Source organism: Lepisosteus platostomus, chromosome 7 (assembly GCF_059453375.1).
Source record: "Lepisosteus platostomus isolate fLepPlt1 chromosome 7, fLepPlt1.hap1, whole genome shotgun sequence".
Classification (NCBI taxonomy): domain Eukaryota; kingdom Metazoa; phylum Chordata; class Actinopteri; order Semionotiformes; family Lepisosteidae; genus Lepisosteus; species Lepisosteus platostomus.
In genome coordinates this window covers 31,391,959-31,407,767 of record NC_142617.1, presented here as the reverse complement: position 1 = coordinate 31,407,767, position 15,809 = coordinate 31,391,959, and the positions used below count along the sequence as shown (strand labels likewise).

Here is a 15,809-nt window from a genome sequence, read left to right as displayed (position 1 = left end):
AAGCAGAGGGACGGATTTGTGTTTGGCCGAGCAACACAGACTAATATTCAGGGCAGCATACTGACTGCGGAAAACACACTACTTAGATGTACTCTAAATGCTTTCAGACATTTACAGAACAGGTCTCGGTGCCATAGTTCATGCATCCTTAATTATGACTTGCATAATCAAACACCAGGCAGAATAATGGAACAGTGGCTAGTATTGCTGCCTTGCTTCACTGGGGCCCTGGGCTCAGTTCCAGACCTGGTGTGCTATGTGCATGTACTGTATGTTTTTTCCATGTTCCTACCCCAATCTAAAGACAGATTGGCAGATAAACTGTCTTCTGGAAAGCTTAGCCTTGGTCATGAGTGTGTGCATGTCTGTGTTTGTGTTTGTGTCTGTCCTGGGATAGACTGGCGTCTTGTACCCATTGCTTGCTTGGATAGGCTCTCCTGAGACCGTGAACTGGAAGAATCAGTTAAAAAATGAATAGGTCGATAATCAAACACCATGTTTTAATGATTAATCAGTTTGAGGTTAGACCTATGTCTTGTCCAAAATTCTGACCTTGTCTGTTACCAACACTTATTGCCTTGGCTAAATGTTCCCATACCATCAATCCATTATATACAGTATGTCTCTTTCAACAGGTAAAACGGCTACATTCAAGGCAGTTGTGAAGGGGGAGCCCACACCAGTGGTTACCTGGAAAAGGGCTAAGGGCAACATGGATGACCCAAATAAATTCAAAATGACATATGACAGATTCTCCAATGAATATGTGTTACAGGTGACATAAATCTTCTGGAATACTTTGGGTAAAAGCTGAGTGTTTAAAACAGAAAAACAATAATTTACATTCTGCATATTAATAACAGGAGTAATAAAGATGTATCCAGAGGGTAATTCGCACTTAAACTGTCACGTGATTCATATACAAACTCGTCTATGCTTTCACAGGTAGTCCAAATCACTGGGGATGAGGCAGACACCTACAAATGCTATGCTACCAATGATTATGGAGAGGCTGTCTCCACTGCCACACTCATTGTTATTGAAGGTAAGTAAGTTACTGCCACACTGTATATTCACAAAGAATAAGCCACTGAACTGAGTCAACAGCTCTTTCATTAAAAAAAAAACTTTGCTTCCTTTGACCTTTAAATCAGCAAAATATTAACATTATCAATTATTGTTAAAGACTAATATAACAATTAACAAATACATTGTATTGTACAACAATAAAAATCAGAACAAGTGAGGTATTGAGGAATGTGATGTAAATCATATCTTTCCACACCCCAGAAGACACTGTCTTGCACCCGGAGAGCACCTGGGCGAGTGGGACCTTGCAGTCTTCATTTGCCCCAGGAACACACAGTGGTCAAATTCCAACAAGTGACCATTAGTTCCAGGGCCTTCAGAACAATCTTAGGCCATTTATTGGTGCCCCCTTCATCCAATCAATCCTCCGATTGATCATCCACATTCTCCCTATTTAAATCCTGTTATGCCACTGGAATGGGGCTCTGATATTGATATACTCACAGCAGTGCTATGTTCATGAGATGCAAGTTGCAATAGTGATCTGCGAGATGCATCAGTCTGACAATCTGAACACTGACAATAATAGATAGATAGATAGATAGATAGATAGATAGATAGATAGATAGATAGATAGATAGATAGATAGATAGATAGATACTTTATTGATCCCGTGAGGGAAATTGCAGTGCAACAGCAGCTTAACACACACAACACAGCCACAGTGTAACGAATTATATAATAATAGTACAATACATACATAGTACATACATACATACATACATACAATACAATACAAGAGTTACTCACAGTCCGGACACACAAGAGGAAACTAGAACAGAACAGTACACAGAAAATCGTATCACACGTATGAATATAAATATAGATGTAACCATAGATATAAATATAAATATAAATGTATTGCACAGGTCCCTGGCATATATTGCACAAAAGTGGTTGTAAACGGGAAAAAGAAAAAGAAAAAGAAAGAGAACAGATGTAGCACTATATGTGTATATGCGTTTAGTCCAGAAACAGGTCACTGTCGCTATTGCCTCTGCCAAGACGCAAGGTGGATGCATTGTACAGTCTTATGGCAGACGGCAAGAATGACCTCCTGTAGCGCTCCCTGTCGCACCGTGGGTGAATCAGTCTATTGCTGAACGTGCTCTTCATTCCTGCAAGCCTGTCATAGAGGGGATGGGAGAAGTTGTCCATGATGGCCTCCAGTTTGGACATCATTCTCCTCTCAGCCACTACCTCCAAGGGGTCCAGGTCAGACCCAATGACAGAGCTCGCTCTCCTGATGAGCTTGTTCAGCCTTTTGGAATCTACTGCTCTAATCCCAGAGCCCCAGCACACCACTGCGTAGAAAATGGCACTCGCTACCACCGACTGATAAAACATGTGTAGCATCTTACTACACACATTGAAGGACCTGAGCCTCCTCAAGAAGTAAAGTCGGCTCTGTCCGTTCTTATAGATGGCCTCGATGTTCTTAGACCATTCCAGTCTATCGTCGATGTGCACTCCCAGGTACTAATACCTCTTAAACTTATATAGCAGTTTTCTGGACACTCCACTCAAAGTGCTTTACAGGTAATGGGGACTCCCCTCCATCACTACCAATGTGCACCCCCACCAGAACACTCACCACACACCAGCTCTCAGAGGGGTGTAGAAAAGAGTGATGAAGCCACTTCATAGATGTAGATTAGCAGGAGGCCATAATTGGTAAAGGCCAATGGGAAATTTAGCCAGGAGGCCAGGGTTATACCCCTACTCTTATTGAGAAACACCCTGGGATGACAACAGAGAGTCAGGACTTCAGTTCTACATCTCATCCAAAGGTTGGCACCTTTTAACAGTATAGTGCCCCTTTCACTATACTGGGGCATTAGGACCCACATAGACTGCAAGGTGAGCGCCCCCTGCTGGCCCCACTAACACCTCTTCCAGCAGGAACCTTAGTTTTTCCCAGGAGGTCTCCCATCCAGGTATTAAACAGGCTCACACCTGCTTAGTTTCAGTGGGTGGCCAGATGTAAGTTGCAGGGTGACATGGCTGCTGGCTTAATCAATTGCCTAGAACTCTGAAGTCCAGAACACCTCCTCTCTGCAGTGATCATCTTCCACAGCCTGACCCCTGTCTGCCATAATTCAACACTGTCTCCTGGGTCCTGAGCTTATCCAACTTTGGCTTTCATTGCCAGCTTTTGAAGGCCACTGAGTCCCTGCATTTGGATTTCCACCTAATAGCTGGGGTGTAACATGGGGTGGGTGTATATGAACATTGTCCTAAGCACAAATAAAGAATCAACTCATGGTATCTTTCACTGATAATACATTATAGTGTGCATATGTAATAACCATTTTCACAAACTGAAAAGCTGATTTTAGTATTTTGAAAAAACATTAATATTTCTTATCTCTGTTGCCGTTTTTCAGTTGGATTTAAGAAAAAGAAGAAGCCCCAAGAGCAGAAAGAATGTGAGTAGCAATCTTGGTAGTAATATAAAAACAGAGAAGGAATTAATACTTAGAGGTGTATCCATAACTGTGTCTGTAAGTGTATGCAATGTACTGTAGAAAGAGTTGTCTCCAGGAATAAGCCGCCATCTTGGTTTAAAACACAGGTCTTAACAAGAAGGCCATCTGTTACTTGAGAAATGCTACAGAATTTAGCACAGCTGGCCTGAGTGCGTCTTGGGTCCTAGGAGGAGTTGTTTATTCCACAGGGCCATGTGCTTTCCCTCGCATGGAATTCCACTCACTCTGACTCACTCAAGTAGCTGTGCCTAATTCAGCATCTTTTCTCATTTCATAGGCAAACACAGCATTTTGGCCTGGGTTCTGAGCCAAAATGGTGGCTCCTCAGAGAGCTACCTTTCGCTACAACATAAAGTGTTGATTCAAAAAGTAATATCTCCTAAGAATGTAACTTAAAATTTTAAAAGTTGAAATGTTAACTTCCTTGTATTGAAATAGCTGTCTCATCCATCCATTTCTGGAAACAAACCAGGCTTCAACAACATGGCTGGGTACCTTCTTACATTCTCCCACAACCCTTTGTTTAAAGAACTCCCTCTTGTTCTCATATTGAAATGCACTTCTACACAGTTTCCATGTTTGTGTTTCACTGTTGATTCTGTCAACTGGGTTATTTTTTCAGGGTTTTGAATACTGGAATCATTATCCACTTCTCTTTGTTCAAGAGTTTATTTCTACAAAGTTCTTAGTTCTCTTAGGCAATCAGTATAAGACTTCAGAAATGTACTGTATCTAGTTGCTCTGCTCTTAGACTGGTTAAAGTCCAACATTATATAGAAAATCTAAATAAGGTCCTGTTAGGGCATTGTACAGCTTTTATAACATCCAATGTTTTAAATTATACTATTTACCCTAACATTCTTTCCATTTTTTAAAGCATTTCTACATTGTCTAGTAAAAGATGTAAATTGTGTGTCGACATAAACACTAAAGGCTTACTCATTAGTACCTTCTACATGTTCACTGTTTCGTATTTTGTACAGTATCTGCATCTTATGATTTTGCTTCCTGCATGTAATGCTCTCTTCTTGGCTACATTAAACATCATCTGCCAGTATTGTAACATGGCTTAACAACTTCATTGTAAAATAAATAAGATCAATCTAGCTGATTATACATTAATATTTTCAAATCAACATTAATGTAATCTAATCATTCAAGTCCCAGGCTTGAAGTCTAGCTTAAAGCTTATTTTTGTATGTTCTTTGCCACTTATGCAGTGTTCACTAATCCTTCTATTTCTGTAAATGAAGTGTCATGCATTTAATAACAGAAAATAGATTTAATGGATGATTTCAAACATCAAGGGCTAGACTCCTATAGGTTTTATAGGTACTAAAAATATAAATGAAAAACTGTTAATTTGACTTCCTGAGATCATTAAAAATAAAACCAGAGGTGAAATTCATATCAGAGAACCTTATAAGTCAGAAGATATTCATAAATTCATAATTTATTATAATTTTTTTCTCATTAATCTGCTAGATGTTTACTTTCGCATAGTTTTCTTGCTCACTTTAATTTTATTTATTTTGTGAGAAAGTCTTGAGTCTGCTGTGATACCCCTTATCCACCAATGCAGTGATTTGACTAAGAATGTGTTGTTGAAATCTGTTTATTTTGAACACAGACAAACAAAGAATCAAACAAATTAATAGCTTATCAAATTGAGATCATGCTTCTGACAACCTGAAATTCTACCCACTTACAGCAACAGTGACAAAGGACCCAGCAGAGTTCAGGAAGCTGCTCAGGAAACGGTAAGTTGGCATGATCTTTATACTGTACCTGGATGCTCAACAAGCTTGAAAAGCATCCAATGAAAAACATGTCAGTAAATACTAACAAAAATGTCAATAAAGAATATAAATGTTTTAAGTCTTGTTAGACATACTTTACATGGCATTGCAAATCTTATCAGTCACCAGAAACAATTTATTGCTGATAAGTTCTGTTTAAATTGTTTTTAATGATTTTGGAATCAGCTCAGCATGCTGTATAGCTTTAGAAAGCAAAAACAGTGTCATGAATTTTAGGAAGGTAGTTGCTTGTATGTTCTTTCTGAATGTAAGGATACGGATACCTTATATTTTTAATTTACAATAAGCCTACAGTGTCAAAATCATTATATTTCTCAAACAGATGTATTAGCATTTGACATCACAAAAAGTAGTGACTGCATGTTTTAGAAACACAATTCACAATTACTAATTTTACCATAAAGATGCAAATACAGTATGTTATGCTACAGTAGATGCTTTATCGCAGTGCTGTGGAAGTCAGATCTTAAACCATGTCTTCATACTATACTCTACATTGGTAATTTACAAAAGATAATTTTGACATGCATAACATGCATTCCTCCATACACAGGAAAGGAAGACTTTTCAGTTAAAGTTTTTTTTCAGTACAGTAGTAGCATTTAGATTAAGTGATTTATTGAGCATTTCATAAATACAGAGCCCTGTCTGAGCTGTTAGAACTTTGGCCAAAGTTAACCAAAGCTGAAAGGTACACTTCATGCAAGCTGCAAGGAGAGGCTAACAACCTCACATTTTGAAAATTACACAAATGACAATCAAATATTAGAAAAAGCAGAGCTCCATTGTACCCAATAGTGGGTAAAATAGAGAGGTCAAATTCAATGAACCTGTAGTGCATAAAACAGATCTACTGTATATGTTGTAATTTCTAAAAACGTAAGTGAAACAAAACATGAGACAAAAATAAAATATTATAAAATGCCCCATATTCCTTTATCAGAGTTAATTTAATATGTGTATACTGTATTTTAGTGTTAAAGATGAAGTCAAAAAAGAAGAGAAAGTGATTGATGGAAAAGTGTGGGATATCCTGCTGAATGCTGACAAGAAAGACTATGAGCGTATCTGTATTGAGCATGGAATCACTGACTTCCGAGGAATGCTCAAGAGACTGCAGGAGATGAAGAAAGAGAGAGAGGAGGAGCAAGCAAAGGTATACTGTACAGTAGCTGTTTTTCACCAAAAAAACTAGTTGAAAACATCCATTTAATGACAAAAATGAATGAGTATATAAATATGACAATATATCTAGATACCTATCTCTCTGTTCTCTAGCACAGGACTAAGTCCAGTATGTTTAATCCACATATCGTCTTTATAAATAATAAATTCTACTTAGTTCTACCTAATAGTAGGACTTTAAAGCAGAACATGTTTTACACATAAATTCTATATGTCTGTTCATTATATTTAAAACCATTATTTCTATTTAGATTGCCATTAATTGTTTTTAGAATAATTATTTATTTTTATAGCAATAATATGTATGTCTTTGTCACCCAATTGTGGATTTATAAAGTTATGCAAACAATACAAAAACACTATTTTAGAATAATATGCTAGAATAGATCGTGTTTAGGATATGGCTGAGTTTTTTAGAAAAGTATATGTTTGTCTAAATACCAGCTCAACCTGAAATACCAGATGAACAAAATTATTTTAACAGAGGTAAATCTGTAAAAAAGTACTAAACCAGAGTTTAATGACTAAAGAATGCTGGAGTGAAACAAAAATCAGACACAAACATCGCAAACTATAGTTCAGACTGTGTTGGGTCAGTGTTCAGTTACAGCTCCAAGACATTTCTGTGATGCTACACTGCCAATTTCACAAACAAGTCCTCTTGGTGCAACTGCTTAAGCCAAACAGATACCTTCTGCAATTCTTTTGGGATTTAATTTAGTAGACCATATTTAGTTAATATAAATTACACACAAAAGGCTAGCGAGCAGTTACATTACTGTATTTAACATTTTAAAGATTATTAATATTTTTAATAAGTACTGAGTACTGAGAAAATAAATAAGCAAGCAAAGTAAACTATCAAGTATTAAACTAAACAAAATAATTAATTCTAAATTCTGTTTGAAAGTACAGTATTAAATAGCAGAACAAATGAGACTCCATTGATCAGTAACCTGATGATGTGATCACTTCTTTGCCTAATTTGCTGATTTAATGGGGTTGTTGGAGAAGTGTGACTGCTACAGTACATGTCACCTTATTGCAATCTGTGGTCTTTTAGGGTGAAAAGAGCTATACCAAGGCAAGGATTTTTTTGACAACTCCAGCAACAAAAAAAGAAGTGTGCTAGTCTGAAATGTATAAGACCCATTGTTGAACAGTGTAACAGATGAAAAAAATAAAATCCAGATCAATCACATGCATCCCTTATAGGGATTTTATCATCATCGCCATAATTATGGTTGAATAAAAATTGCAATTATTCATTGTTTTCAACAAGTATATCATACTTTATAATGTGGTAGCCTAATTAACTACAAATGTTTTATTTATTAATCTACAACATATAATATACTAATTATTATACCCACATATTTACAGTAGATTTATATAAAACTACCCCTTAGGTAAAGGTACTGTACTGTTGCTTTAAAGTATCCAATCAATCATCATCACAGATGCAACATGAAATGTATGAATGGAAGCAGAAAATCATGCTATATGAGACAGCTTTTGCCACACAATTCCTGTAATCTCAGACCTGTAAATGTGTCTCCGAATTATGTGTCAGTGAGATCAGTAGAGTACTAGTGCATTTTAGAAGGTTGTACCGGATTCTGAGATGGATAGTCTGGCATTATGGGGATGTCTTGGAGAATACACTGATTACATGATGACCTAATTTGTTCTAAAGAATTCATTTTCTCTGGAAGAAAAAACAAAACAGTTGAAAAAAGTTCATACTATTATTACAGTATATGTACTGTATACAGTAGGTGTGTTATCCCATACTGTATTTATACCTAAATATAATGTAAATCAATCCAAATGTAGGGTTTACATGAGCACATTTTTTTTTCTGTGAAGTACAAAGTACTGTATAACTGACCTCAAAATATGGCAATATATTTCCTTTCCTTTGAAAAGAAATATGATGCTTTTAGCACTTGATACCAGTACTGAGAACCAGGATGTGTACTCTAAGTAACAGCAACGGAAGACCAATCTTACATACTGTATTTATAAGAAAGGAACGTTCTTGATTATCTCTCATGCTTTCCCAATACTAACACATTATCTTACCTTCAAACCACTGTTACACCATCTTTCAATCAGTAATTTCCTAACAAAGGCCTGTTTCTTTACAACTTTGCATTCAGCACTCCATCACAAAAAATATGTATATATAATAATGGGTGATAATAATTTAGCACTTAAGAACACACACCCATTACTCATTTAATCTGAATTAATTTACAGTAAATTCATATGGGCACATTTCATTGTCCATGGGCATTCCTGGGCAATTCATATGGGCACATTGTTGAACATAGACTTTTAATTATATTTATTGTATTTTATTATATTGTACTGTATTATATGTGCCATTATGCTTACACTGGTAAAAATATTAGTAATCACTCATCAAGGAATGTAGAATAGCAAGCAATGTGATTTTAGCTTGAGGAGTATGAGGAGCTGGAGGAACATCCAACTCAATGTTTCACACTGTTACCTTTATGAAATCTTGACTTCATGCTAATCACGTTAGAAGAATGAGATGGTTCACAAACATTGGAGAGCAAGCTCTGCATTCTAAATCCAGCAACTGCAAGTGTGTTCAAGTGGTTTTTAACTCTCGCACAGACCCAAAAGATTTTTCATGTGGGGGTTCCTAATACTTTGAGTTGTAAGAGTAAACAAAACTTCTAGACCTTTACAAAGACAAACTATGTATTGCACAGCTTGTTTGAAACAGGTCTGCTTCTCTTTTTAAAAGCAGTGACAGTCCCTACTCTACAGTAAGTCCTTTTCTTTGCATCTGTTTCTCCTCTAGACCATCATGTTTTAAAACATCCATCTTTTTCTCCCCACCTTTCATCTCCTCTCCCTTCCCCTGTTCACCCCCGCCCCCTGCCAGTACCTTGAAACCATTCGTAACCTGAAACACATCGAAGTTAACTCAGAGGGCTTAGCGGAGTTTGAACTTGACATGGACCTGAAAGACCCCAGCAGCAGAATTTTCCTGTATAAGGTGAGATGGGTTAAGGGTTATAATAAATCCAACGGCCTGACAGCCTATTAATGGTGGCAGATCTATGCCTTACCACATTAAGCCTCACATTATATAACTTTCAACTGCTCATGGACAAAACTCTGACTTTTAGGACAGGTCTCCTCTGACTGTGCTAATCTAAATACCAGTTTAGTTATTGACATTTAGTCTTGTGGAACTGCAACATACACAGAAAAAATACTACCTGATTTATTTTCCCCTCACAACATTAAAACTTCACATTATATCAATATTTAAAATTAAAATTAATAAAACAATTAAAAAACCTTCCTTCATGCTTTCTATTAAGCATAATATGTAACGCTTTTTATGATCACTGGATTTATATTTAAATAAATTAAATAAACTTAGACAGATTGTGGTAACTATTGCTAATAATGAAAGTATGTATTGTCAAAATTAATTGCAATCCCTTTTGTTGTTTATCATGAAAGTCTGCTTTGCATGTCCTATCTTTCCCTCGTATACAGGAAAGTCTTTGCTTTTAACAGGTGTTCAGAAGTATGGGAGTATAGTATCTTGTTTAAACATAAACATATTTTTTTTCTAAAAATATATTTATTTTTATGGCACTAATAAGCTTCCATAGTATAGTGCAAGAACAAAGAAAGCTTTCTTTCAATAAATAATCCTAGTTGAATTTTGAATTTAAATGAGATGGTAAGTCTTGATTAATTTAACAGCATGATCATTTTAACTAACTTACCAAATTTATGTATTGTATCATACTAATTACAATAAAAAATTTTTAGCTCAATGGGAAACAGAGCAGTGGTACAGGTTCATTTTCAATGGGTTTGAACATCATGTCTTGAGAAAATATTGAATTGCACATGGAATCTCCCTCACTGAAAGGTTAACTCTACACTTTATCCCATGCTGCAAAGCTCTATGTCTGCAATGTCTATGCCATCTGAGCTTCATAGTGTGTTGCCCCTACCACGTGACAGGCACCATGTTGTGCTTTTGTCCAGTTTTATGTTTCTATTAGCCATTTTCTTACTAAGTGACTATGTTATGGGAACACACATTACTTTAATATTTAAATAGCTGATTTATTCCTTTAAGATGCCTTTTACCAGAACAAGGGGATTGAAATAGATGGACTGTATGTAATATTTTATTTAAACCTATCAGTACCTGTAGAGTGCCTTTTTATACAGCAGGGCATTTACCAGAGTGAAGTACCTTCCTTGAGGGTAAACAACAGCTCCCAACCATGGATTTGCATACACAATCTTATAGTCCTAACCAATACCCCACATTTCTGCCCCGATTGTACTTTATAAATAATAATAAAAAATGTCTTACACTTACTGTATATAGTGCTTTTTCAGGACACTCCACTCAAAGTGCTTTACAGATAATAGCTACTCTCCACCACCACCAATCTGTAGCCCCACCTGGATGATGCGCCAAAATGCTCACAACACATCAGCTTTTTGTGGGGAGGAAAACAGAGTAATGAACCCAACTCATAGATGGCGATTATTAGGAAGCAATGATAGGTAAGGGCGAATGGGAAATTTGGCCAGGAGGCCGGGGTTACACCCCTACTCTTTTTGAGAAACGCCATGGGATTTTTAATGACCAAAGAGAGTCAGGACCTCAGTTTTATTTCTTATCCAAAGGACAGCGCCTTCTTACAGTATAGTGTTCCCATCCCATCCAGGTACTGACCAGGCTCACACCTACTTAGCTTCAGTGGGTTGCCAGTTGTAAGTCTCAGGGTGATATAATAATAATAATAATAATAATAATAATAATAATAATAATAATAATAATAATAATAATAATAAAATCACTCTCCTTGGACCAGCCCACATACTCCGCAAAGTCCTGACCATCAGACAATGCAGGACCTAAGTCAATAGCAACCAGCAAAAAAGCTGAGAAGATAAAACTTATAATTAAAAAAAATACTAATAATGTGTTAGAATGTATTCCTGAAATGTATACTTTATAAACATTGCTAATAGGCAACATGAATTTATGATAACACAAAACAATGTTAATCTATAAAGAGCATGGATATGGCTGTTTTTTTATTTTCAAATTTCTCACACTTCATTGCACTTCATTTGTCTGAGTTTAATTCTACCATAAGTCCACTCTTTCATGCCAACCAAAATGTTTTTAAAGCTCTCTCTACCCTGCAGGATGGAATAATGATTCCTTATAGCAAGGACATGGAAATGAAGCACTCCCTGAAGCAAGCTGGAAAGAAGTACATCTTTTGCATTAAAGACCTGGGACCTGAAGATGCTGGGCTGTACCAGGTAGATGTTGAAGAAGCCAATGTCTTCTCTACTGAACTGCCATTTAAATGTAAGTTCAGGCACCAACTGAAAACCAAGTTGTTTTTTAACACAACCACTCAATCAGTAAGGTTCAGGAATAAAAAGGGATTCGAAATGTTGCACTTAGTGAAAGGCTGAAATGCAATTACTGTATATTAGAGTCCAAGCTATTCCTCCCATGGATTTCACATGTGAGTTCCTCATAAGCAGTTAAAAGCTCTCCAAGCAGCACTACTGAACAGAGTAAATAAGGTTCAGGAAACATGACGGGATCTTGAGGATTTTAGTGGCAGTAGTGTTTGGTGTTCAGTTTGCACTTTAAAAGTGCTGCTTTACTGCAGGACAAGCAGAGCAAGAAAAGCATAGGAAAAGACACCAAAGGTTGCTATTTAACTAATTACATTTTCCATCCTAAATGGACCTTCTCCCATTTACGGATAATAGCTACTCTCCACCACCACCAATCAAATGGGCACTCATGCTTTTCACTGCAAAGCATGAGTGCCCATTTGATTCCCGAATTCCAAACAATTCTTTGTGGTGTCAATAAGGACTGTTCTGGCTACCAATATCTTTGAAAGCCTGTGTTTGTATAAGAAGTTCAGAGGTTAAAGGAGTAGTGCAATTAGATATTTGAAATCTTAATACCACACAATATAATTCCAGAACTGGATACAGATTAAATTCTTTACTCATTTTAGAACCAATATATGTAAAAAAGATTTCAGGTTAGTAGTTATATTACCTTCAAACCAGCTGATCTGATTCAACAAACGATTGGCATTTTTAAAAAGATGAAAAAGATTGGCATTTTTTAATTGAGCCTACTTCAATTAAAAAATGCCAATTATAAAATAAGTTAGGTACATCGTGCACTAGAAAAAATTAAATGAACCAAATGGGCTCTTGTTTCCTTTCCAGTTATTCCTGTCCAGTTCCTCTGCCAGCTCCAGGAGGTGCGTGCCAAGGAACGTGAGGATGCTCTCTTTGAGTGTGTCCTCTCCCAGCCACTCTTCAGGGCAGTGTGGATGGGCAAGAACACTCCACTCGAGAATAGTGACAAATATGAAATAACAGTGTCTGAGGATGGACTGATTCACAGACTGCTTGTGAAGGATGTCATGCCTGTTGACAAGGGTATCTACTCCATAGTGGCTGGCATAAAATCTTCCAGTGCTTGGCTAGTGGTGGAAAGTAAGTCAAATCATTTATTGATCCACTGTGGTTAACAAAAAGTACCAAAAATTGTGTTTTTACCATTTTTTCAAGGATATGTCATTTTAAGGATTTGTTATTTTAAGAGCATACAAGAGACAACTGTGTTGTGGAACAAAGCTAAAAGAATATTGCAATTAATACCATCCAAAGGCATTTCTTCTTGTCAGCATAACCAAATCCCTATGTCATTATCCATGCGTGTCTGATTTTAGCCCTGCTATCCCTCTCCCATTGTTTAACATGTTGATGTTACATTAAAAGATTGATTATAGCATGTACTGTACATACAGTAGATGCAGTAGATCCAAGCAGAGAATTACCATGTATTAAGCAAATAGAAATTCATGGCCATTACTAACTAAAAATCTTAAGATCATCATTGAAACCATTTGAAATCGCAAAGCATGCCATCTATTATTGAGTCTTTTTCTTGTATTTTATTTAATCCTAATCTGGAGACATTCAGTTATTCATGCTACAGTCTTGATTACCCATAAATACAGTAAAAAGGATTGATCATTACATGTTAGACATCATCCTTATTAGCCATCTCCTTATTCATCACTCACATATCGTCATTTCCTCTTTCTATCTTCCTCCATCTATTCCTGTGTACTCCATTTTGTTTCTGGCTAAGGTGATGAAGATGACAGTCCAAGTGCCCATGGCAAGAAGAAAGCCAGAAAAACTACCCGAGCTGGTGGGGGAGGGACTTTGATTGAGAGTCTAGCCAGAGAGCAAGCAGAAAAGCTGAAAAAACTGTGGTATAAGGCTGAGGATGAGACTGGAGCTGGGCAAGGGAATGATCCTGGACCTGGAGTAGGTTCTGGCACTGTTGCAGGAGCTGGGGCAGGGCTAGGGGCAGGTACAGGGGCAGGGATCAGTGCAGGAAGGGAAGCAGGTAAAGGTGCAGGGATAGGAGCAGGTTCAGAAAGAGGGGAAGGGCAAGGGGCAGGACTGGGGGCAGGTGTATGTGCAGGGGTAGGGGCAGGCACAGGGGCTGGGAACCAGAACCTAATTAATGGGTTAGATGACAGCAGGGGAAAGGGAGGAGTAGGGCAAAGGATGGGAGGAAAAGGAGTACTAGGGGTAAGTGAAGTGGGTGGTGACCAAAGTGAAGGAGATGGCAAAAGAGGAAAGGGAGAGCTAGTGGATGGAATGGGAAATTTAGGAGGTGGAAGTGGAGGTTTAGGGGGGTCTGGGGCAGGACAAGGTGGCTTAGGAGAAGGAGAAGGTGATTTACAAGACAGTAAAGTAGAGCAAGGGGGATTAGCTGATCGGCAGGGAGGATTGGGTAGAAAAGATAGACAGCTGGGTCATGGCCAAAGTGGAAAAGGAGACCTTGGAGATGGATCAGGAGCTGGCAAAGGGTGTCCAGGAGAAGAAGGTGGAATGGGTGCTGGGGATTGGTCTGGAATGGGCTCTGGATTAGAAGGGGCCAGGCTATCAGGAAATGGAAGAGGAAAGGGTGGCAACTCAGGGCTTGGTGGTACTCGATTAGTATCTGGGGATGATGGCAGAGGACTCACAGATGAGCAAAACAGGAAAAAAAGACATGCTGGACGTGGGCCGCTGATCGAGGACACTATTGTTGGTATGAGCTCTACAATGATCACAATGCCTGCTGCATGGCAGCTGTACTAATTCAAGCATGCATCACCCTTTTTTGTTACAGACCATATTATTTTATTTTAATGCACAATGCTACTGTATATTTGCTGACCCAGTTATGTTCCTTCTTTCATTCAGATTATATCTTCAATTAAGTACAGATGTTGTTATACAGAAAATACTTCAAGTGAACTTTTGATGCAGAAAACTATTTAATACAACTATTAGTTACAGAGAGGTCAGCTATAGACTGTTATAAATGAACCTGACCTTTTGACTTAATCCAATTTGTATGAAGGAACCTGTGCATATAGCACTATGAATAAATTAGATGTAATTGCTGTTGTGTTTTATAAGGTCATTGAATTTACTATTTTAAAATAACAGCTACAATGCAGATTAAATTGATATGATCTATAAGTATTTGTGTTTCATGGAAAATGGGTTACAAACCATTTCTACTGGTGATGCTGTTCACATACATACAGTAGTTCTGAAAACAACAACTTTGCTTAATAATTTGAGACATGTTTGCAGAATGTTCCATGAATTGTCTCCTTTCGCTGATTTGCAGAACCTGGAGTTCACTTCACCTGTGGGCTGTCAGATGTGCATGCCTGTAAAGGGCACCCTGCTGAGCTTGTGTGCAAGCTGAGCAGTGACCAATCAGAGGGAATCTGGTTTAAAGATGGAGACAAGGTGAGAATTAATTCTGCACTATAGTACAGACATACAGTAAGTAACACCAGTGTTAGAATTCCATAATCCTGGAGGTTTAAGAGATACCTTTGTATAAGCATCGATTAAGACCTAGGAAAAACAACTAGTTTTACTTCTCATCCAGTTAATTAGTTTAAGTATGCCATTAATGAAAGAAAAACAGAAATAATAATGTGGAACCCCAGCACTGCAGTTGCCTGCCCCTTCCATAGGTCCCAGGTGTAACGAACAGTTCTTTCCGGACCCTATGCGGACGACACAGTCCGACGGAGTGGGGAAACACTGGGGAAACGTCACG

The 15,809-nt window shown here is 37.5% G+C and overlaps 1 protein-coding gene across 3 annotated transcripts in view; it reads left to right on the top strand.

Annotated features, from left to right (window-relative positions):
- The window catches only part of LOC148658536 (immunoglobulin-like and fibronectin type III domain-containing protein 1), a 52,467-nt gene that overhangs the window by 19,150 nt on the left and 17,508 nt on the right, over positions 1 to 15,809 (top strand). For all 3 annotated transcript variants that reach the window (XM_088639834.1, XM_088639835.1, XM_088639833.1), the window contains 10 exons: positions 636 to 775; positions 946 to 1,045; positions 3,477 to 3,518; positions 5,290 to 5,338; positions 6,374 to 6,554; positions 9,507 to 9,620; positions 11,822 to 11,990; positions 12,884 to 13,156; positions 13,818 to 14,774; positions 15,366 to 15,490. In XM_088639834.1, the coding sequence (XP_088495960.1) occupies positions 636 to 775; positions 946 to 1,045; positions 3,477 to 3,518; positions 5,290 to 5,338; positions 6,374 to 6,554; positions 9,507 to 9,620; positions 11,822 to 11,990; positions 12,884 to 13,156; positions 13,818 to 14,774; positions 15,366 to 15,490 (2,150 nt within the window). The remainder of the gene's footprint in view (positions 1 to 635; positions 776 to 945; positions 1,046 to 3,476; positions 3,519 to 5,289; positions 5,339 to 6,373; positions 6,555 to 9,506; positions 9,621 to 11,821; positions 11,991 to 12,883; positions 13,157 to 13,817; positions 14,775 to 15,365; positions 15,491 to 15,809) is intronic.